At 39.2% G+C, this 25,150-nt stretch overlaps 1 protein-coding gene across 1 annotated transcript; it reads left to right on the top strand.

Annotated features, from left to right (window-relative positions):
* Nucleotides 1-3,051: 3,051 nt before the first annotated feature.
* On the top strand, nt 3,052-24,478 carry LOC116320515 (NLR family CARD domain-containing protein 3-like; the record flags this gene model as incomplete). The annotated part of the gene is made up of 9 exons (XM_039607038.1): nt 3,052-3,286; nt 3,429-4,708; nt 4,748-5,286; nt 5,371-5,544; nt 7,336-7,509; nt 7,661-7,816; nt 20,510-20,556; nt 20,732-21,251; nt 23,914-24,478. Coding segments are annotated over 9 exons (3,690 nt in total), but the record flags the coding sequence as incomplete, so codon positions are not given.
* Nucleotides 24,479-25,150: the final 672 nt, after the last annotated feature.

The following is a 25,150-nucleotide window of genomic DNA, read 5'->3' as shown; positions in this document are numbered from 1 at the left end:
GGATGTGAATTCAGCAGCATGGATCAGTGTGAGGACAGAGAGGAGGGAGTCCCTCCCTCTAAAACCACTCTGTGTGGGGAACATGAGAGCCAGACCAAAGCTCAGAGGTGAGATGACCATCTCTAACTGTCCATGACTCTTCTCCATGTCACAGCTCAGCACTCAGATCACTGCTCCATCATTATTCACAGGAACCAACCTGGACCTGAACCCAGCTGTGTGTCCTTAAAGAGTGACACGTCAAAGGATCTTCGTATTCATTTTAAAGAAAGACATTTATCTGACACAGAGTAAGTATGTCTCAGTATTAAAATGGGGCTGAAAAATATTTCAGAGGACAAATTGTTGATAATTTGCTCCATCATTCATCATGTTTGTAATTTTTTTTCTTCTAGATTATACAAAACTATTTTAGTTTCGCTATTACTTGTTGGGAAAAAAATCAGAATTTTAACCTAAAGTGTCCTTTTGTTTATTTTTCTCTGTCAGGATGTATCAGAAAGCTGAACTCAGCTGTGTGTCCTTAAAAAGCAACATGTCAAAGGATTTGAATATTAATTGTAAAGAAAATTCTTCTGCTGCACAGAGGTAATCCGTCTTTAAATGTTGTTACTGACTTAGTTTGAACAGTTTGAACATATTTTTCAAACATGGTTAATGTCACAGCTCAGCTCTTTCTCACACACATTTCTATGTTCATATGTAATGCTGTGTTTTTTGGAGTTTGTTTTCATTTCTTAAACACAGCAGTCAAGATTTAAAGAAGGCATATTATAGGATGTGTTTCTGTAGCAAAGAAGCTGAGTGTCATTTTTACAAATAGCACAACTGACCTAAAATCATGCCATCGGTGAATCTGTTGACTCAAGAGGGTTAAACGACTCTTAAAATGAAGTGCTTTGCTAAGAGGTAGAAATAATGAACTGAAAATGAGATGCTGGACAGGCTCTTTCACCTTTTTTTAACCTTACGAAAAGAATGGTGGTCAGGTATGTGCAACAGATTTATGTAAATGTAAACTCTGAACTCTTTGAGAGATGATTTAACTGCTTGATGTTGCTGGATATAAACTGCAGTGCAAACATCATTCCCTCAATCCCATTTCAACTGCCTCTTAAAAACAAGCCTTTGGTTTCTAAACAACTGAAAACCCACTTCAGCAAACAGGAAGTGATGCTGTTGTAGGAAGTTAGAGGAGGTAACACTAACTTTGCTGCACAGATTTCACTTTTATTCATAAAACTCAGAGCATCAAAAATGAATCAAACACTGGTTGTTATTTTTAAACTTCTATCTTAACTCTGAAAATCAAATAAAAATCAAACTCTTATCTGCTAAAGTGTTGAATAGAAAGTTTGATCTTTAACCTTTTGGAGAACAGTTCAGTTGACAGAAACAGAAATTTGAAGCTTTTCCATGTAAATGTTTATTTTGTGTGGTGACCCTGGTTTGGCCTTTCGTGCAAATTAACTTTTAAGGTCGGCAGGAATTTGAGAAAGTTCTAGAGTACATAAGTGTATGTGCAAGCATAAAAGGCTTCATTGTAAATACATTGGGACAGACTTTTATGACACATATGAATTTGATAGATGTCAGCTCACATGTTAAAAAAAAAAAAAAAGGGAAAAACTAAAAAAAACTGATGCAGAATGCAGAGTTTTTATCAAACCATGAATTTTGAAGTATCTATTTAATCAAGTTAGAAGTAAAGCAGTGTGTTTAGTTTGTGGAGAGCATATTGCTCTGTTTAAGTACTGGGGTTTGAATTGCCATTTAACTGTTAGAAATTACCTGAGTCGCATTAGCTGTCTGTTATTATTAACACAGCAGCTAGTGTACTGTAGTTAGATTAAAGATGAATAATTATGGCAGACTGAATGGGTCGTGGGCTGAATATGGCAGAACAGATTAGGGAGAACATGGAGAACCAAGTGGTTTGCTATGCAGAGCAATAAGGAACCCATAGCTGAACTAAGCAGAGAGTCTGGAGTTTGGAGAACTATAAAGCAAAGAATGAAATCCAGAGCAGAATCAGACAGGCTTTCAGGCCTGATAAGCAGAGCTGAGGACATGAAGAGCTGCATACTGATGCAGAGCTGTGTGAACGATAGATGTGAGAGCATATCGAGTATTTTCCTGGGAATCAGCACACAAGTTTGAAATACCATCGTGACAGCCCTAAAAGACTGATTTGCTCATGAAGCCGTGTGCTTGGATTGACTCAGGCTTAATGTGCAAATGGGCAGATGTTTGTTCACCCAAAAATGTCAGATTTGGGTGGACTTTTGGAATCTTTGAAATTGTGTAAAAACATGTACATTTTGTGCAAAATGTTTTTTGAAAATCCTGATTTTTATAAAGTGATACCATGTTGGCATTTTTACTATAACTTTTTTGCATTTCATTGCCTAATTACATATAATATAATTGTATTATATATACATCTACTTTTACCTGTAGCAGTTAATAAAGTGATTAAAAATAAGTTTGAATGGTTTATCATGTGGACCCTTGCAAAACTGATTTGTCCTACCGTATAGAGTCAGAATACAGGTGGACAAGACTTTTTCCATTTTAGTTGATCCACTGTGGAACTGCCACATCCACTCAGTTTGTCTGGTATTTGACACTCCTGTTTTAAATGATCCTTCTGTTCTGTTTTCTCTTCTTTCTTTTTTTACTGAAACATATTTTGGAACTGCCATTTGGAAAAATGCTATATAAATAAGATATACTTGCTCCTAAGATCACCTTGTGGACCTTTAGCTCATAAACTCAAATCTAATGTGAGCTAATTCTTCATGACTCCTCCACAGGTTGGACCAGGTGACTGTAGAGAGACCCAGTGGTCAGTCTGCCCAACAACATCAAACAAAACTGGACTCCATACTTATGGTCTTTACTTATGTGCAGCTTTTACCCATTTTCCGTTTACTGTGATCTCAATCTTGCATTATTGCTCCATTTTCGATGCTATGCTTTTTAGACTACTGTGTCAACCATGGATCTGATGTTTAGTTCCATGATACCTGACTAGGTCCTTCATAAATTATTCTGTTCCAGCTCCTGGAAGCCAAGATTGTAACGTTTGTGAAGAATGAGCTGAAGAAGATCCAGAAGGTTTTGAGTACAGATTACCTAGGTTGTTTGGAGAGTCAGGATGAGGAAGTGTTGGAGGGTGAGGATGAGGTGTGTAAGAGGAGCAGCAGAGAGGCATTTGTGAAGATTGCAGTGGACTTCCTGAGGAGACTGGAGGAGAAGGAGCTAGCTGACTATCTGCAGAACAGTAAGATGATTTCTGTAAAGATTTGAAATATGGGAAAGAATAACCTCAGGTTTCAGAATTTGTGGGTTTTTTAATGTATTTTTAAAAGTAGGAAGTAGTAAAGTTTATTTTGTTTAAGAATATGTCTTTTCTATTCTTAAAGAATTTCTCATTCAGCATCCATACCAGCAAAAACTTAAATCTCAGCTGAAGAAGAAATTCGAGTGTGTGTTTGAAGGAATTGCTAAAGCAGGAAACCCAACCCTTCTGAATGAGATCTACACAGAGCTCTACATCACAGAGGGAGGAACTGCAGAGGTCAATGAAGAACATGAGGTCAGACAGATTGAAACAGCATCCAGGAAATCAAACAGACCAGAAAAAACAATCAGACAAGAAGACATCTTTAAAGCTTCACTTGAAAGAGATGAACCAATCAGAACAGTGCTGACAAAGGGAGTGGCTGGCATTGGGAAAACAGTCTTAACACAAAAGTTCACTCTTGACTGGGCTGAAGGCAAAGTCAATCAGGACATCCAGCTCATATTTCCATTTGCTTTCAGAGAGTTGAATGTGCTGAAAGCGGAAAATTTCAGCTTGGTGGAACTTGTTCATCACTTCTTTACTGAAACCAAAGAAGGAGGGATTTTAACCTTTGAAGACTTCCAGGTTGTTTTCATCTTTGATGGTCTGGATGAGTGTCGACTTCCCCTGGATTTCCACAAAACTAAAATCCTAACTCATCCTAGAAAGTCCACCTCAGTGGATGTGCTGCTGACAAACCTCATCAGGGGGAAACTGCTTCCCTCTGCCCACCTCTGGATAACCACACGACCTGCAGCAGCCAATCAGATCCCTCCTGACTGTATTGACATGGTGACAGAGATTAGAGGTTTCTCTGACAAACAGAAGGAGGAGTACTTCAGGAAGAGATTCAAAGATGAGGAGCAGGCCAGCAGGATCATCTCCCACATCAAGACATCACGAAGCCTCCACATCATGTGTCACATCCCAGTCTTCTGCTGGATCACTGCTACAGTTCTGGAGGATGTGCTGAAAACTAGAGAGGGAGGAGACCTGCCCCAAACCCTGACTGAGATGTACATCCACTTCCTGGTGGTTCAGGCCAAAGTGAAGAAGGTCAAATATGATGGAGGAGCTGAGACAGATCCACACTGGAGTCCAGAGAGCAGGAAGATGATTGAGTGCCTCGGTAAACTGGCTTTTGATCAGCTGAACAAAGACAACCTGATCTTCTATGAATCAGACCTGACAGAGTGTGGCATCGATATCACAGCAGCCTCAGTGTACTCAGGAGTGTTCACACAGATCTTTAAAGAGGAGAGAGGACTGTACCAGGACAAGGTGTTCTGCTTTGTCCATCTGAGTGTTCAGGAGTTTCTGGCTGCTCTTCATGTCCATCTGACTTTCATTAACTCTGGAGTCAGCTTGCTTAATGAGCAACAAAACACATCACATCAGTCTGAAAGAAGAAAATCTGCAGATGAATACTTCTATAAGAATGCCGTGGACAAGGCCTTACAGAGTCCAAATGGACACCTGGATTTGTTCCTCCGCTTCCTCCTGGGTCTTTCTCTCCAGACAAGTCAGACTCTTCTACAAGGCCTGCAAACACAGACTGGAAGGAGTTCACAAACCCGACAGACTCTCCTACAATCTTTACTGACACTGATGAGAAGTAGCTCACAAATTAATCAGAAAACAGTCCAGTACATCAAGAAGAAGCTTAGTGAGAATCTTTCTGCAGAGAAAAGCATCAACCTGTTCCACTGTCTGAATGAATTAAATGATGTTTCTCTGGTGGAGGAGGTCCAACAGTCCCTGAGTTCAGGAAGTCTTTCCACAGATGAACTGTCTCCTGCTCAATGGTCAGCTCTGGTCTTCCTCTTACTGTCATCAGAAAAACATCTGGATGTGTTTGACCTGAAGAAATATTCGGCTTCAGAGGAGACCCTTCTGAGGCTTCTGCCAGTGGTCAAAGCCTCCTCAAAGCTCAGTAAGTACCAAACTTTAATTTAAATCCTATGCTGGCTTTAATTGAAATCAAAACCAAATTTCTTATGACTTAAATTTTTTTTTTCCAGACTCAGTCGCTGTAACCTGTCAGAAAGATGCTATGAAGCTCTTTCATCTTCTCTCAGACTGGAAGACTGTGAACTGAGAGCTCTCAACTTGAGCTACAATGACCTGAAAGATTCAGGGGTGACACTGCTGTTTGCTGGCCTAGAGAATCCATGCTGTAAACTGGAAATGCTGAGGTATGGAAATGTTACATTTGGTTTTATTTGAGACCCGGTTGACAATTGCAAGTTGCATTTCATTTAAACAAGTCTGGAAATGGTTGAGAGTAAATCTTAACATTGTTATTGCTGCTGACATGGACCCTGTTTTGCATGGGCCTGGTCTCCTCTAAGCTTCAGCTGCGATTTAGGGACTGAGAGCAACAGCTGCTCAGCTCACCAGAGTGAATGAGGGGGAACACAGGGCTGCAGAAGATCAGACAAATATACAGGCACCAGACCGTTTAAGAATTTAAAAGCCATAAAAAGAATTTTGAAATAGATCCCAAATTCAATTAGAAGCCAGTGCCACAGCATTTTACACCAATTGCATGCATGACAGAGTCCCCTGGCCAACCCCTATTAAAAGGGAATTGGACTAATCCAAGCGGGACATTATAAAACCATGAAAGACAGTTTCCAAGTCCCACCTGGAAAGAAAATGTTTAACCTTTGAGAGAGTCTTTGAGTCTTAGGTGATAGAACGAGAATTTCACCACCCAGTACTGTCCCGATTCTTAATATTGAGGATAAGAACAAACCAACACTGGCCCAGAAGAGTTCAGTCAAACGATGATTTTATTGAACACACGCGTGGGAAGATGTATATTGCAACACATCAGCATAGATCTCCGCCCAAAAGCACACTTCAAAATGGTTTTAATATGTCAGGGTTCAGCCCCTTCATGCGTCAGCAAAGAGTATGACATACATCAGTTACAGTAAATGATTAACTAAAAAGCTAAAAACAGTTAGACAAGTTCCCTTTTTCATCAACATTTTACCATATATGGCAGTTTGTTTCGACCCTCACATCTTCCAGATGTTTCCTGTTGACTTACAAGTTTCTTAACTCCTCTTTCGTCACTTGTTGCTGGGCAGGACACAAATGCAATTTCAAGCTAAATGAATTCCAGGCCTTCGGCCTAGGCTATCTTCTATAATTGTTTGTATTTGTAAGCGTGCATTCTACTGCTCAAAGTCAGTTACACAATATATCGTCGGGACCATCACGCCATTATGTGGTCATCAAAACTAAGTGCAGTACTGATTTTTACCCCAAGATTAGTAACCAAGCTCTTCAAGTCAGGGGTCAGAGCAGCAAAGTCAACATATGAGGTACTAGAGAAATGACTGGGACCAAATAGAATTATTTCCATTTTACGTTCAGTAAAATTCTTGAAAAATTTAGAGCCATCCATGACTTAACATTGCTAAGAATATCAAGCAAGTGTATAATCGAGGAGCTATCAGAGTGATTAAAAGGTAGCATTGATTGATTGGCTTGACGCGACCTACCATGGAAATAGGGAGAGCCCTCCATTTCTCAATGTCCTTTTTCAGTTTTTCAACTTGTTCAAGATAATTCAACTTAAAGATCAATTTAGGATCCTTGGGCAAAATAACACCCAGGTATTTCAGTCTGTATGTAAATTTAAAAGCCAAAGTTTTCAAAAAATCTACATCAAGGTTTGCAGTTAAAGCCACAAACTCACTCTTCTGCCAATTAATTGTATAACCCGAGATTTTCTAATAGCACAGGAACAGATCGCTCAGGATTTGACAGGAACAAAACCACATCATCCGCATATAAAGAAATGTAGTGCTTGATCAGTCTGACAGGGTCAATGGAGGGCTTTATTTATTTCTAACAGTAGATTACAAAACATTTAGCATTTGAGATTACATTTCACACAAATCAAGTTGAATGAAAAGTTTGAATTTCAACTTTTAAAATAATTTTCTATTGGGTTTGGGGGGGGTTTTCAGACTGAGTGGCTGTAACCTCTCCGAAACTAGCTGTGTAAGTTTCTCTTCAGTTCTCAGTTCACAATCCAATAGTCTGAGAGAGCTGGACGTGAGTAACAATGACCTGAAGGACTCTGGAGTGAAAGTTTTGTCTTCTGGACTGGGAAGTCCACATAGTAAACTGGATACACTCAGGTCAGCTTTCTTAAAATGTTCAACTGATGACTGTTTAATATCTGGTTTACATTAGTGTTTGATTGATGTAGGACTGTGTCAGCTATGATTTGTCAAATTATGAAAGCTGTGGCAGCTCTTTTCTTTTTAAGAGCATTTTTCATGTCTACAGGCTGTCAGGCTGCCTGATCACAGAAGAAGGTTGCAGTTTTCTGATCTCAGCTTTTGGCTCAACTCCTTCCAATCTGAGAGAGCTGGACCTGAGCTACAATAATCCTGGAGAGGAAGGAATGAAGCTGGTGAGGCAGCTGAGACCAAACACTGTCAGGTATGTAGATGGCTGTTGCAGCCACAGATGATGTGAGTGTCTGAAACTGTAATTCACTCTGACCCTGTCTGATTACTTAATGCTAGAATCTTCTTACTCTGCATATATCCAAAAATCTCCATGAACAACAGTGGCATAAGCTTATCAATCTGATCCATGCAAAGGAACAGGAAATTTTTACTTTCTGACATTAATCAATTCAACTTTCATCTCTGTGCATACCCCCTCGAGCGAATTCCCCCTCAAATTCAAGATTTTTTTTACTACTTCTATGTTTAAAACAATGCCCGGGGGACAAAGACAAAGAAAAAGAACAAGAAGATACATGAACCAACTGAACAGTATTTTTCAGAAGAAAGAGAGGACACGCACGCTGATATGGCTAACTCAGATGAAGAAAACGGTGAGGGGGCCAAACTCGAATCTTTGCAAGAGGGCATTAAAAATATCAGCCAACAAATCTTTGACCTCCGGACAGAGATGAAAGCTGACTTCAACGCATTCAAAGAAGATTTGAGGCGTGAGTTGAAAGAAGACCTGAATAAATTCAAGAAGACACAAACCAACAGCTAACAGCCAATAAGCTAGCGGTCCAAGAATACGGCGAGAAACTTGAGGAAGCCGAAACACGAGTGGTGGGGCTCGAAAGCTGGACAACGGTGGCCTACGACGCGCTGAGACAATTGCTAACGGAGCAGAGGAAACTGACCGAAAAGCTAGAAGACCTTCAGTCTAGATCGAGAATAAATACAAGCTTTGTTGATCCGAAGAGAGAGGCTAATACCTGATGGCACCGACCCACAAATATAACGGGCTCACCGGTCTCTCGGTCCTAGGCCAGGTGCTGATGCCACTCCCCGTTCCATTGTCGTCTTGTTTTCTTCAGTTCAAAACAAAGGAAACAGTGCTCAGAAACGCATAGCAGAAGAAGATCCTTGTGAAAGACAAGCCCATTGGTTTTGACCATGACTATACTGCTACGGTAGTACAACAGTCCCGTGCATATAGAGAAGTGAAAAGCACACTTAAACAAAAGGGCATACGATCTCCATTAACAAAACTCTAGATTCACAGGGACACGGGCCCTCAGGTGTACCAAAGTCCGGTATGAGAAATGCAGCGGAGAGGATTTAGGGTGGAGGAGCCACGCTAAAGAGGAGGATTTGACCCTACGTCTCTGATAGAGCCACTGGAGCAAATGTCACCATGGCAACCCGTGACCCGGAGAAGCAACGACGGAGCCATTCAGTGCGCGACAAACTACAAGTGTTCCAGCGCAGAACAACTTAACTTCAGAGAAGGGTTTTATCACGGTCCTGGGTCATTTTGACCCAGCATTTTCAGTTCTTATATTCCTTTGTATTATGGTTTGTATTCTGATCCTTTTGTCATGCTTTGTTTATTAGTATTATTCTATGTTTCAGTTATTCTTTGTGAGGGAATAGTTCTTAAGTTGTGTCTCTCATTTAGTGTAAGTTCAGTTCAGTGTCAAGTCTGTGTCTGTTTCTTGTTTCCTGTTTTACTGTGAAAGGTTGTGCCTCATCTCAGTGTGTCTAGCTTTGCTCCCCGTGTCTCGTTAGCCCAAACCCTCCCAGCTGTGTCTCCCTCCTGTTTTCATTCCCTGATTACTCCCCTGTGTATATAAGCCCTGTGTTTTCCTGTGTTCCCTGTTGCGTCGTACCCTCAACTAGCTGTGTGTTCTGCTTCGGTGTTTCTAGTGTTTAGCCACCTGCTCCAGTTTAGTATTTCTTTTCCAGTGTTTCAGTACTCAGTTCCTCTGTTCAGACTTTTGTTTGTCTTTTGGTGAGTTTAGTTAGTACAAGGTTTTTCCCAGCAATAAAGCTCCGCTTTAAGTTTCACTTCCGTGTCTGAGTTCTGTATTTTGGGTCCACCACTCCTGCTTGCCTGCCTGCCACACAGCCAACCATGACAGGTTTGACTTCATAGATACTCTATCAGTGTGGGGACAGAAAACTCCAAATAGGTATCTGGCTCTCCCGAATAATTAATATGTTCTTTATGGTTCAAGTTGTATATAATCGCTCTACTTTGAGGTAGCCAACAACTTAAGATAGGATGAGTGTGACTCAGATCGTGGTTCTCACTGATTCTGAGAGAGGGCCCTCACTTTTTTTGAGGCTTTCTCTCTCATAATTGTATGGGGGTGTCTCATTTACTTCATATTGGGAGTCATACTGCAGTGTTGTTCCAAGTTTTGGATTTTGCAGCTTCCTTTAATTGTTCATCTATTAGTTCTACCACGTTTTGGTTTAGGTTTCGTTTGTTTTAAAGGTCAGTGGTGGAGGATCATTTCATTTTCACAACAGTATACTATGTCATAGTGTCTGGAAATAATGTTGCTTAATGTTAATGGCCTGGGAAATCCAATCAAAAGTTTAAAAAAAATGAAAAATAAAATAAGAATATAATCTTTCTGCAGGAAACTCATTTGTCACCACAATAGAAATTAAAGAAATTTGGATATAGAAAAACATATTATAGCTCCCATCAACAGCCATAAAAGAGGGGTGGCCATTCTTATGGCGAACAATTTGTTGTTTGACCTCTTTAAAGAAATAAAAGATAAAGAAGGACGGTACATCATTGTGAAGGGCAAAACTTAAAATAGTATTTTGACTCTTGTCTTTATATAATCACCACCCAATAGCCCCAAATCATTCTTTAAAGATTTCTTTGACTTAATCTCAGTGGAGGCAGAGGGAATTTGTATTTGTGCAGGACACTTCAATGTAATACTGAATTATAATTTGGACACAACTAGTCAAACTAGATACAAAACACATATGAACAGACACTTAAACTTGACACTTGAGGAAACGGGACTAGCGGATGTCTGGAGGTTACTGCACCCTTCACAAAGGGATTACATACATTACTCAATTCCGCACTCAGTGCACACCTGGATTGATTATTTTTTTTATGCAAAAGGAAGAATGTCACGGAGTGTTAGACTGTAAAATTGGGGTAGCAGATGTCTCGGATCATAAAGCAATTTTTTCTGACAATTCAGTTGGACTCACTTCCAAGGAACACAGTTTGGCACCTTCATGTAGGGCTTCTCCATAACGAAACCATTACAAATTATGTTAAACAAGAAATAGATACATTCATTAAAGAGAATAACAATGGAGAAGTGAATCCTCTAATTCTTTGGATTCAATGAAAGCCGTTCTGCAGGGAAGCTTGATAGCAAAAGCCTCTTTTGTTTAAAAAAAAAAAAGAAAGAAAGAATTGAACAATATAATCAGCTGACAAAAAAATGAAAAGAGTTGGAACAAATTTTCAGGACTAAAAAGAACCTCATAATACAGAAACAAATTTTAGAGGTTAAAATACAAATAGAAAATGTATTGAATCAGGAAGTGGAAAGAAAGGCAAGATATTTGAAACAAAATTACAACGAACTGGGCCCCAAATCCACCAAATTATTAGTTGCGAAAACAGCAGATAGATACAGCAATACACAAAATTAGAAACTGCTTAACTCAAGAGTTGGAAACTGAACCAGAAGAAATAGATAACATTTTTAACAATTACTAACAGAAACTCGATCTGCAAGAAGGAACTGTAGAAGTACAATCAATAAGAAATTTTTTGTACTCACTAGATCTACCCAGCATCGGGAAAAACCGAAACGAAGTACTTACTAAGGAAATCACAATAGAAGAACTGAACAAGGCAATCAGGAGACTGAAATCCAACAAAACCCCAGGCAGTGACGGGTTCCCTGTGAAATGGTATCAGGTATTTCGGGAGAAACTAAACCCTATCTTGCTAAGAACCACTGTTGGGAAAGTTACTTTGAAAAATTAATTAATTATAGTTACTATTTACTTCTTCAAAAAAGTAACTGAGTTACAAAATTCTAAAAGTAATTAATGCAATAGTTACTTTTCAAGTAATTAATTACTTGAAAAGTAACTATTGCATTATGTCTAACCCCCTGGGGTCCAGGGTATTATTGGCCATTTTTAACTACTTTTGATTTTCCTCCACATTTTACCTTTAAAAAAATATTTATTTTGCCTTGTTTTGTATCATTCTTTTCAGCACAACCTCATGTGTCTAAATTTACAGTTATGTTTTCATTTTGACATATTGTATTAACACAATTGATCTAAAATCAGACAAACAACATAAAATCTCAGTAGAAAAAGTTATATTTATTACTGTAACAACCACAAACATGTTTAATGAATCATATTTCATAACTTTAAATGCAAATATAAATTGTCAATTTTAAAATCCTATGCACAAGTTTTGTAAACAAAGTTATTTGCATCCATTTACCTTTTACCCTTTTTTAAAATAACCATTTCAAACTATTTAAAGAACAATCAGCTGTTCTTCAATAAGATGCCGCACAAATTATTTGTGCCACTCCAAAAAAATAATTTCTCTCCACTATAAAGGAGAACATCACAGCCTGATACCTGCAGGTCTGACAGCAGCAGGTGTATCACTCCTGTTTCTACCTGGAGACAGCAGTCGCCTCATTGTTCTGACACACAACACAAAACTATCCACAACACTACACACTAACTACACAAGACAACACATTAACTACACACAACAAACACGCTAAACGTCACAAATCTCACATCTCAAAACTCGCTCTCTCTTTTCCTGCTCTCGCTCTCTCTCTCTCTCTCTCTCTCTCTCTTTCTCTCTCCGTCACTCCTAAAACTTTTTTTGTTTTGTTTTTTGCTCATAAGCAGAGAGTGCTTGCTAGCGCTAACGTGGCGAAACTATTGAGGAAAAAACGCCGCGTATATATTGTTTATCATGACTCTGGTTTTACGTGGCCTATCGACACAATTTAAAAACTGGTATATATCACCTTGTTGCTTTGTCTTTAAGTGGTCATGTGATTGGCTTACCACGACTACTTTATTCTTCCTCAGTCAAACAGCAGCACTCATGCGATTGTTTTGCCTCCTTAGCTCCAGGTGTTGTGCTAGACAGTGATCGTGATTAGCGTCCGCGGGAGCGCGCAGCTGCTTAAAGCTGTAGCGTCCAGATTACTTACAGCTACTTCCGTGCAACTGATATAACATGCGGTAAGCTGAACACAGCTTCAACCGTCTGTTTGTTGAAAAATAGTAACGGACCGTGTTTCCTTGTTAGTAACTGTAACGCCATTGTAACGATAGGAATAGTAATTAGTTAGATTACTCGTTACTGAAAAAAGTAACGGCGTTAGTAACCCCGTTACTTGTAACGCCGTTATTCCCATCACTGCTGGAGACAGCAGTCACCTCATTGTTCTGACACACAACACAAAACTATCCACAACACTACACACTAACTACACACTCCAAACACGCTAAACGTCACAAATCTCTCACATCTCAAAACTCGCTCTCTCTCTCTCTTTTTCTGCTCTCTCTCTTTCTCTCGCCGTCACTTCTAAAATTTCCCCCTCTTTCTAAACAACCAAATGTCATGTTGCCATATCATTTTTTGATTGGTCAACATGGTGCATTTTTCCACCAACACGAAAGGGCAGTTTTTTTGTTTTGTTTTTTTATTTTTTGGTCATAAACAGAGAGTGCTTGCTAGCGCTGTCCTTAGACAGTAAATGTGACGAAACTATTGAGGAAAAAACGCGGCGTATATATTGTTTATCATGACTCTGGTGTTATGTGGCCTATCAACACAATTTAAAAACTGGTATATATCACCTTGTTGCTTTGTCAACTTGAAGTGATCATGTGATTGGCTTACCACGACTACTTTTTTCTTCCTTAGTCAAACAGCAGCATTCATGCAATTGTTTTGCCCCTTAGCTACAGGTGTTGTGCCAAAAAGTGATTGTCACCCGCAGAAGCGCGCACAGCTGCTTACAGCTGTAGGGCCCAGATTACTTACAGCTACTTGCATGCAACTGATATAAGATGCGGTAAGCTGAACACAGCTTCAACCATCCGTTTGTTGAAAAATAGTAACGCGACCACACCACATTTTCTTGTTAGTAACTGTAATGGCATCGTAACAATAGAAATAGCAATTAGTTAGATTAGTCGTTACTGAAAAAAGTAACGCCGTTATTCCCATCACTGCTAAGAACTCAAATGGATAATAAAGAATGGCCAGAAACCCCCCGTCGTGGAATGATGCTATTGTGTCTTTGATCCCCCAGGAAGAAAAAGATAACTGTGCAAATTATACACCAATATCCATCCTAAATGTAGATTACAAATTGTATACTTCAATTATAGCTAAACGAATTTAACTATTCATTAAAGATCTAATTGAGGACGACCAATGTGGATTCATTCCAGGGAGGCAAACACAGGACAATATCAGGACACTACACATACTTCACAAAATTGATAGTAATAAATGGGATGCAGCTCTTATTAGTTTTGACGCCGAAAAGGCTTTTGACAGGGTTGGGTGGGAATTCTGTCAGACTTTAGAAAGATTTGTTTCCACTCATGGGCAGCACGGTGGCACGGTGGTTAGCACTGTTGCCACACAGCAAGAAGGTCCTGAGTTCAATTCCACCATCAGGCCGGGGTCTTTCTGTGTGGAGTTTGCATGTTCTCCCCGTGTTTGCGTGGGTTCTCTCCGGGTACTCCGGCTTCCTCCCACCGTCCAAAGACATGCAGCTTGTGGGGATAGGTTAATTGGATAATCCAAATTGCCACTAGGTGTAAATGTGCGAGTGAATGTGAGTGTGAATGGTTGTCTGTCCCTGTATGTTAGCCCTGCGACAGACTGGCGACCTGTCCAGGGCGTACCCCGCCTCTCGCCCTATGACAGCTGGGATAGGCTCCAGCGCCCCCCGCGACCCTGAAAAGGATAAGCGGAAGCGAATGGATGGATGGATGGATGGATGTTTCCACTCAAGACTCAATACAATTGATAAGGGCATTATATCACCAACCTGTAGCTAAACTTAAAATAAACGGATCACTATCACCATGCTTCAGCCTTCAACGCGGAACAAGGTAGGGATGTGGATTAAGTCCCATACTTTTCGCATTATATACTGAACCTCTGCCTCAAGCAATATGACAAGAGGTAGAAATAAAAGAGGTCTTTATAGGAAAAAGGGAACATAAAATAGGATTATTTGCACACGATGTAATGTTGTATCTGAGGGACTTGAACAGCTCCCTTCCTAAGCTTTTGGAAGTAATAGCAGAATTTCATGAATGCGCTGGATATAAACTGAATATCGCAAAAACACAAATGATTCACTTCAATTTTGTCCCAAGTAAAGAAATTAAATAATGCTTTAATATCAGTTGGAAAATTACAAAAACCAAATATTTGGGAGTCTTCATAACAAGAAGTCCAGATTCATTGTATACTTCAAATTATTTTCCAATCACAGATGATATTAGAAAAGACTTGGAGAGGTGGTCAACATACCCCGTTGGACTTTAGTGATAAAAATGAATATAATGCCAAGGCTGCCGAACATTTTCCAGGCACTGCCAGCTGAAATTTCATCTCAACAATTTGAGGCCTGGGATAAATTGTTGTTGAGATTCATATGGGGAGGCAAAAAGGCAAGAATACGCTTCTCCACTCTGCAGTTGCCAAAGGACAAAGAGTGTATGGCTTTGCCTAATTTTTAATTATATTTTCAGGCAGCACAATTACATTCTCTATGCCTATGGTGTGATAATTAATAAAAGTGGAAACAGATTGAGACACAAGATAGCACGGATTATAATGTCCAAACACTGTTAGGAGAAGATACCTTACCTGACATTGTTAAATCAAAACTCAATCCCATAACCCAGTTTTCACTTCAAACGTGGTACTCTAACATTTAAAACTGAAAGGTGGCCACAAAAAGTTGAGATGGATAGCAGTGTTAAACCAGGACAATATAACAAGGCTTTCAAAGAGTGGACCAACAAGGGCCTAACTGCTTTCTGTTTAATTACCAGAAAGAACAAAGTTAGGAGCTTTCAAGAGCTTAAAGACATGTTTGAATTGAAAAACCAGAATTTGTTTCGATATCTACAACTTCGAGATTATTACAATAAAGAGATAGCTGAGGCTGAGATGATTAACCCTTTAATTGAAATGATGTGTGATGCCTGCCAACAAAAAACTACCAAACTAGTATCTAAATTATATCTCAATTTGATGAAGAACCAAAACTTTACCTCATTATATGTAAAGACAAAATGGGAAGAAGAACTAAAGCTATCAATTACAGATGAAATATGGTACAAGATATGTGGCTCACTTCAAACATCTACAAATTCCCTACAGTGGCGGGAATTTAATTGGAAATGCTTTATTAGGTTTTTTTTATCACTCCTCACATTAAGAGTTGGCAGTTGGGCACACAGCAGCCTTGTTGGAGAAACTGTGGTGAAATGGCAGCAAACCACTCTCACATCTTCTGGTCTTGCTCTAAAATTCACTCATTCTGGTAAACAGTGGGTGACACTCTACAAAAAGCATTAGGTTACAAGGTTCCTGAGGACTGTACTGCACTATTATTACTGTCCTTTATTTGGACAAACGTCCTAGTTTCAACAAATTTTTAACATGAAGGTTTTGGTATCACATAGGAATCTTAAACTACAGTATTTTATTTTATAATTAAATTCTAACTTGGAATAAGGTTTCTGCAACTGAACTAATCTCCTACTCAATGTAACTCCTCCACTGCCTCCTTTTGTCTTTATTTTTTTAGTTTTTACTTTCTATGATTACTATACAATGTCCTTTAAGTATGTTCTGTTTGTTAAAAATGCTAATAAAAACAGATTTGCAAAAAAAACCAAACACTTTTTCTCAGTAACCAAATACTACATGTTGCCTTATAACTTTGTTATTGGCTCATGTGGTTCATTTTTCCAGCAATAAGAAAGGGGGAAGTCAAACAAAACAAAAAAAAGTATGTGGGTTTTTTTTCCATTTTCCTTTTGGTTTCTTTTGGTCACTGAGATTTGAAGTCGTACAATATTTTTGGTCCTTGATTCACACTGGTCTACACCCCCCCCCCCACACACACACACACAAAACATATTAAGGATTGTACATTAACATAAAACTGTTGTGTACACACACACACACACATATATATGAAGAGAGAGAGAGTATGCATAGTATGCAAACGGCTACCAAACAGCCATCATAATTCGTCATACAATAAGAACAGGACAAATCAACAACTGACAATGACTAATTAATATTAAAATCTGTAACATAATGTATTGTTTGGAGTTTAGTCTGTTACTGTTACTATTTTTACCATTTCTTCTTGGAGCAACTGTAACCCATATAATTTCCTTAGGGATTAATAAAGTATTCTGATTCTGATTGTTTCAGGATGACCTGCCATTATCCAATGACACATCTGCTTACCTGGATCGTTTGCTCGTTTCTCCTCTTCTTCTTTTCTCTTTTTTCTAACTAAGCACCTGATGGCTTTGAACTTTTCTTGTCCATCTTCCATTGGCTTTAATTTTGCACTCCAGCATGAACACCCATCCCTCAACCCGAGGATCACCACAACATAATCTAACAGACCTACACCTTAGTTCACAGATTCACTTTGTCTGCATTTCTGAGATTTCACACAACCCAGGATTCAAATCATGAATACATAATGGGCTTGGATTTACATCATTATAAATGAAATGTGCTCTGTCTGGAAGCAGCAGGCCCCCCCTCCCCTATCGATAGCTTGTGTGTGAGACTTTAAATCATCAAACTGTAAATTTTAAATTGTTATTGTTACCCCGAGTCCTAAAGTGTATATTTATTTTCTTACTCTTCTTATATTTATTGTTTATTTACTTGCACTGCTGTAACTGGAGCCTTGTCGTCTTTTCTCTATATATACTGGACTGTATGTAGCGGAGATGACAATAAAGTTTACTTTGACTTTGGCAGCGCGCAGGCGCACCGAGGGCTCTCGCGCTCACTTTTCGTGATTAGAATTTCAAAAAAAACATCGGTGCAGATTATAAGTCTGTATCATAATGTCCGGTGTTTTCGTATTTGTTGGTTTGTTTTTATTTTGTTTTATTGCGACCTGGTTATTAGATGCTGCTCCAGCCAGCCAGAGAATCCCCCGCCGCCCCGCCCTCTCCTCCCTGTGCCGCAAGCAGCAGGCGCACCTCGCAAACGGAGGGCGCCCTTACTCCCAGCAAATGGGCGATAGAAAACCGATCGGTGCTTATGCCATTCCCAATATGCGCTGGCTGACGTCGGGGCAGCATGATTTTTTTTAAATTTATTTTTTTTGCCGATGCCCGTGATGCCGCCCCGGGCAACCCTAAAACCGCTACTGTTTGTCCGGGTATAAGGTTAATATGAACAAAACTATTGCTATGCCACTGGGAAATCTGCCTATGACATGCAATATTCCATTTACCTGGTCGGGTTTGGGATTTAAGTACTTGGGGATACACATTTCACCTAATATAAGAAGTATATTGAAACAGAACATAGACATAGTTCATAAAAGCGTCAAAAAAGATCTTTCTAGATGGATGGATCTCCCGGTCTCCTGGATGGGAAGAATAAACTTAATTAAAATGAATGTGTTGCCACGGCTTTTATATCCCTTACAAATGCTCCCAATAACTGTTAGCAAAAAAATTGTAAAAGAAATTGAAAAAGATCTGTCAATGTTTATTTGGAGGGGTAAGAAACCCAGATTAAGTATGAAAACGTTACAGCTACCCAAAGATAAAGGGGGTCTTGCCTTTCCTAACATTTTGCTGTATAACTGGTCATGTCATAGTAGAGTTATACATGAATGGATCCACGCATATCGAAAAGAGACAAAGAATCCCCTTGAAGCCTGGACATGTTCGCCATTTAATCTCCTGAGCGAACTAGTGAGTAAATATATTAAAAAAAACATAACAAACTAATGATTGATACTTACTTAAAAACATGGCGTGATATGAATAAATACACTGAAAGTAATCCTATAATAAGTTATCTAACACCCTTTATAAATAATCGGCACTTTACACCGGGAATGAAAAGTGTAATATTTCAGAGATGGTTTGGTGCAGGAGTACGTGTGGTGGGTGATCTGTTTAATGGTAATGTCTGTATGTCCTTTGAGCAGGTCCAAAAGAAATATGGAATACATCAAATGGATTTTTTTGCATTTTTACAAGCTCGTCACCTAATTACTTCAAGTTTTGATACTTTGCACAATACAATGCAACTAGGACCCATGGAAAATTTCTTTTTACACTTAAATGCAGATAATAGTACTATAAGACAGTTTTACAATACACTAGAAGGTTATAACAAACATAATATTGGAAAACTGATTAGGAGCTGGGAGGGTGACCTCCAGTGTCATTGTGATGATCATGCCTGGAGTGAGTGCATACAATCTGTGCATTCTTTATTTCTTAGTAACAGATTTAAAGAAATACAATATAAAATTTTACATAGACAGTATAGAACGCCTATTTTTCTGAATAAAATTGATCCAAGCAGGTCTGCACAATGTATTAAATGTAAATCTACATGTGGGGTCCCTCGTGCACTGTCTTTGGACTTGCTCAAAAATCTCAAAATTCTGGCTCTGTGTAACAAAAGAATTAAAAGGTACATTTAAAAGCAGAATACAAAAAGATCCAGCTCAGTATTTATTGGGGCTGCCAATTCTGAACAAATAAAAACAAATATATACTATTATGTAAATTATTGTTTTTGGCAAGAAAATGTATTCTTTTCAGTTGGATTAATGAAAAACCACCAACAATAACTCAGTGGTATAAAGAAATCTTTAGAGTTTTACCAATGGAAAGACTGAGTGCAAAATTAAGTGCCAATGAAGATATTTTTTTGGATATATGGCGCCCGCTATTGGATTACTTACCTGATGATCTGAAGAAAACCATAGTGAGAGGGGCAGCCCCACTTCACTGGCGGGCTGAGTTTGTCAGGACAAATGTGTAAATGACTGGTAGACCGAATTATATATACTGTATTAGTTTTTCGTTTACATGTCTCAGACTGCTTATTGTGTTTGTTTGTTTTTTGTTTGTTTTGTTTTTTTCTCTCTGTTGTGGTAGTTGTTTTTGTCTTTTGGGGGGTTTTTTTGTTTTAATTCATGAAATAGAAGTCTCAATGTGATGTAAATAAATATTTAAAACAGTCTTATTTGCAGTGACGTTTCATCACAAGATGCTGATTCTCTTGTTAAACTGAATCAATAAACGCTGTCAACTTAAAAAAAATAAAAAAATAACGAAAGATTAAAAAAAAAAAAAAAAAAAACCCTAATTGAAACCTAAAGACCTCTTTCACGCAGAAAGCAGTATGTGCTATGATGACTGCTGCATTTGCCCAAAATGTGTCTTACACTGATGGCTGGTCTGTACCTATGCTTCATCATTGTTTGCACTTAGTACAGCCTTTACATGTACTATATGCAACCACTCCCTGACACCCTGAATGTATGTCAGTGTGTTGAATTTTGACTGTGGCATGTGTCAACTGCTCCCTGAACATATGCTTAATAATGGAGGTTATGATGTCATGTGATTATGATTTTTGCTCTTTTGAACGTTAGACATTTTCTTCAAGTGTATGTGTCAAAATGTATGATTGTTCCTTTATCAGTGTCTAACAGTATGTGTATGAGAGTGATGTAATGTCCATGTGTGCATGCTGAAAGAGACTGTGCTGGTCTGACCCCCCTCCTCCTTTCAGGGTGGAGCCTGCTGGAGTCCGATGGTTGAGACCAGGTCTGAGGAAGTGTAAGTGTGTTTTTAATGTGATTCATGAAAACAAAGCAGCTCACATTCAACCATCTTCAAACTGTCACATCACTCATTCACATCTCTGATGTCAGGAGTCATCATCAAAGTGTCAATCAATGAACAGATGATGGATCAATAACTGCAGCTGGATTGTGTTTGTTCTCTTCATCAGATTCCTGTCAACTCACAATCGACACAAACACAGTACACAGAAATCTCAAACTGTCTGACAACAACGGGAAGGTGACATGTGTGAAGGAGGATCAGTCATATCCTGATCATCCAGACAGATTTGATTATCCTCAGCTGCTGTGTAGAGATGGTCTGACTGGTCGCTGCTACTGGGAGGTCGAGTGGAGAGGAAGAGTTTATATATCAGTGAGTTACAGAACAATCAGAAAGCAGGGGAAACATACAGACTGTGTGTTTGGAAAGAATAATAAGTCCTGGAGTCTGTTCTGCTCTGGAGATGATGGTTACTGTGTTTGGCACAATAACCAGAAGACATCCATTTCCTCCTCCTCCTCCTCTGTCTCTAACAGAGCAGCAGTGTATGTGGACTGTCCTGCTGGCACTCTGTCCTTCTACAGAGTCTCCTCTGACACTCTGATCCACCTCCACACCTTCAACACCACATTCACTGAAGCTGCGTATCCTGGATTTACAGTCTCATGTGGTTCCTCAGTGCGTCTGTGTGTAGTTTAGTTTAAAGAGTGTCTTGTTAGTGTCCTGTAACACTCTAATTGTTGAACAGATAGTTCAGTCTATACATGTCTGTTTTTTCACTCAGAAACACAGTTTTAGATTCATGGATTCAATCAGTTGATGTTTTAAACTGTTTTTCTGTCAAAGCTTCACATTGAATATCAGGCTACGTCCACACGTACCCGTGTATTTTTGAAAACGCAAATTTTTCTATGCGTTTGCACCTTTCGTCCACACGTAAACGGCACTGAAAACTGAGTTTTTTAAAAGCTCCTGCCAGGGTGGAGATTTTCGAAAATTCAGTTTTTGTGTTTGCGTGTGGACGAGGAAAACGGAGAAAATGCAACAGCAAAGGTGTGCGCCTTTTTTGACGTCACACTGTGCGTCACATTGTTTTGGTGAAATGTATTTCTATGATGGCGGACTTAGACAAAATACTGTTACTTTTAATTTTACTCTCTGCAGTGTTTAAATGCTTACATGTACACACACAGTTACTGTGCCTCCACACATAGGACTCAGTTCTGCTTCTATGCACCATCTTTGTTTACTCTTTCCCACCCAGGCTTCTAGACTTCTGATTGGCCAACATTTCTACACGGTTAGGAATATATCATCTGTTGCTTTGGCATGTTCCTAGCTGCGTTTTCCTTCATTTTTGCGTTTACATGTGGACGGGATTTTTTTTTTTTTTTTAAACAAAACCGGAACATCTCAGTTTTCAAAAATACCCATGTACGTGTGGACGTAGCCTCAGTATGCTGTGTTTCTCTGAAGTTCAGTTCAGCTGAGATGATGAAGTTCATTTCAGTGTATAACTTCATTTCAATGAATAATGAACTTAATCAGTGTGATAACACTGCATATTTGAAAACAGATATTATTAAACTGAGAGAAACACTGATGTCAGTAAAGAGGAACTGATTAATGAGTGCTTACTGCCCTCAGATGGTCACAGATGTAAATACAAGCATGTAGATATATTTTAAAAAAGCAGATCTCTTCACATATAATTTTCATCCTGTAGCTCTCTAACATGTTAGCTAGGTAATTTCACATTTGTGTCTTTTTGTGGAATCAGTATGTTTGAACAACACAAATCCTGCCTTTCTAATTTTGAAAGACTGAGCATGATATAAACAAAATTAAATCTGATCTGTCCCTCTACAAATCTGGACAAACCTCAGATTCTGAAGTTCTCAACTTTTACATTTTGTCCTCTCTTCACTTCTGCTGACAACTGACATGTCATCTGTTTGTTAAAAACTAACAGAGGAGGCTATGCACACTAATAAATTATCCAACAGAAGATTTTAGCTTTGAGACAATTGTGTAGGTCTACTTTCCAAACTGAGAGCTGCAAAGATGAGATGATGGTGCAGGTTTCTAGTCTTAATTCAGTCTTGTTGCCACATTGTGGTCACCTGCAGGAAAACAGTATAAAATAAAACTGAAACCTAAAATAACACTAAATAAAACAGAAATTACACACCCAGTGATGAGTACACAGTCCCATGTATTTCATAATGAATAATGTAATTCATGAATTAATGCTTTATAGCAAGATCTTTTGTGACGAAAGGCAACGTCAATGTAAGACATTCTTTCAAAAACACCTCTTAAGATCCAAATGCACTGCAGATTACCTGTCTGCTATTGCAATTATACCAGAATGCATGTGCAAAGTTTTGTAAGTATAGTGAACTATAGCTAAACTTTAGACAAATACAAAAAGCAAAAGATTATTTTATATTTACAAAACCAAAAATGTATTGAAAAGTTTACCTCCACACTGAGGGGCATTAGATAGTTGGTGGATCTGAACCCCAGGACGTCCTTGGTTTTCGGTGGCAGTGCTAAAAACTGAACCACCAATAAACAAAATGTAAAACTAAATAAAAATGGAAATTGCAAAAAAAAAAAAAAAACTCTGCTAATACTGAGAACTCAAATGTGATGCTTTGTGTGTAATCTTGTATGCATGCACACATACAATAGTCTTCACTGTATTTGATAATATGATTCACCTTCTGGTTCCAGTGTGCATAATATCAGGGACATATAATCAAAGAATGACAATTTAAATGTACTAAAGAACTGCTCTTGCTTATTTGAAAGTTGTGCACATTATCTGTATTTTGCCCGTGATTTTACCAGCACCACTTCACATTTTCATCTGATTTGAAATGTGTGAGTTCACTGGGTGAGAGGCACATGTGCACTCTATGAGAAAGTATTCCATCACAGACCAAATATACAGATAATCTTTCATGGTCACTTTAAAACAAAGCTCCCAGTTTGCCTGCTACATCTCTGCACTGACTGACCTGAAGAACACCAATGCAGACACAGGAAATTTTCCAAAACCTACACCAAAACTCTGGATGTTGGTGTAGTGGTTTGAAATGCTCTCTGAAGGTGTTCTTAATCTCTCTCAACAACTGCAACAACACAATATCTAATGTGACTAAAATGAGTTTTCCTAAATCATAAGTTACCTTATTGTCAAATCCTGGCTGTCGCAGAATCTTCACCACTTAAACTGTGAAATAAATAAACCAGATCAACAATGATTTGGATCATCCAAGCTAATATGATCAACATTCAAAATCATATTAGTCACAAATAAATCTTGATTATTTATTATAGCCTTACTCAGGGCAGATACACATGGAGACACAACCAGGTTCTCAGGTGTCTAGCCGAGAAAGTTGAGTGCAAAAGAAAATCCATCAACGCTCAACCTTTCACGAACCAAGAGGAGCGTCAGTTTTCATCAACATTTGTCTGGGAAGGAGACAAGCCGAGGACAAGCCCCTCAACCCCAGACCTGGGCCCGCTGAAGGTTACCAGGGATTGGGAGATGCAAGTGGACTTGGATCAGAGGCTAATTTTTCCCACAGAGATTGTAACAACTACTCTGCGACCAGACCTCGTCCTCTGGTCTAACTCCCGAAATCTTGCATACGTCATTGAGCTGACGGTACCATGGGAGGAAGCAATTGAAGAAGCATTTGAGTGTAAGAAGCTGCGGTATGCCCACTTGGCAGCTGAGGCAGAGGATAGAGGCTGGAACATCAAGGTGCGCCCGGTGGAAGTGGGGTGCAGGGGCTTTGTTGCCAGCACAACAGCAAAACTGCTTAGAGAGATTGGGATCAGAGGACAGGTGCAACGGCAGGCTATAAGAGAACTAGCTAACACTGGCTATGGTTAAAAAGGGCTGACATCACTCGGGCAGCTAAGGCAGTCAGCTAACCGCAAGAGAAAAGAAGTTCTCCCCTCTGCTCTTCTTCCCTTTTCTGGGAGGCAGTGGGGAAGTAGAGCGTACAGCCCGATCCAGCGGGGAGGTGTGGGAAGCCAGATCGGGCGCCCCCTTCCGGCTCTCCTCTCTGCTCTCTCCTATCTTGTCCCTTTTGTCTTACTTCTCTCTATCACCTTTTCTATCCATTTGAAGAAGTTAGGCTCCATAAATGCTAAAGAGGTAAGTATTATTTCTCAGTTGCAGTGAATAGATAGAAAATAAACTGTAGGAAACTAAACAGAAGAGAGAAGAAGAGAAATAACAATTTAACATAAACCAGTGACACACTCCAGGGCCTGATCAACCCTGGCAGGGCCTCCTTGATGAGGGTGTCTAGTGATAATGGCCGAAACACCCGATGAATCCAAGGTCCACTACTGACGATGTGTCCCAAATATCAAAATGATAATCTAGATCAGACCTCTAATTCCTAAACCTAACCAAGGAAGGAAAATGGCAGATTAGCCTGGGTAAAAGACCGAAAGTTTAGGCACACAACGATGTGTGCTGCTGGCAAAGTTTCTGGGCTGCCTTTCGTCATAACAGTACTGGGGAATTCCTCGAAATTTAAGTATAATTAAAATA

This window comes from Oreochromis aureus, linkage group 23 (assembly GCF_013358895.1).
Source record: "Oreochromis aureus strain Israel breed Guangdong linkage group 23, ZZ_aureus, whole genome shotgun sequence".
Lineage (NCBI taxonomy): Eukaryota > Metazoa > Chordata > Actinopteri > Cichliformes > Cichlidae > Oreochromis > Oreochromis aureus.
This window is presented reverse-complemented; position numbering and strand designations above follow the sequence as displayed.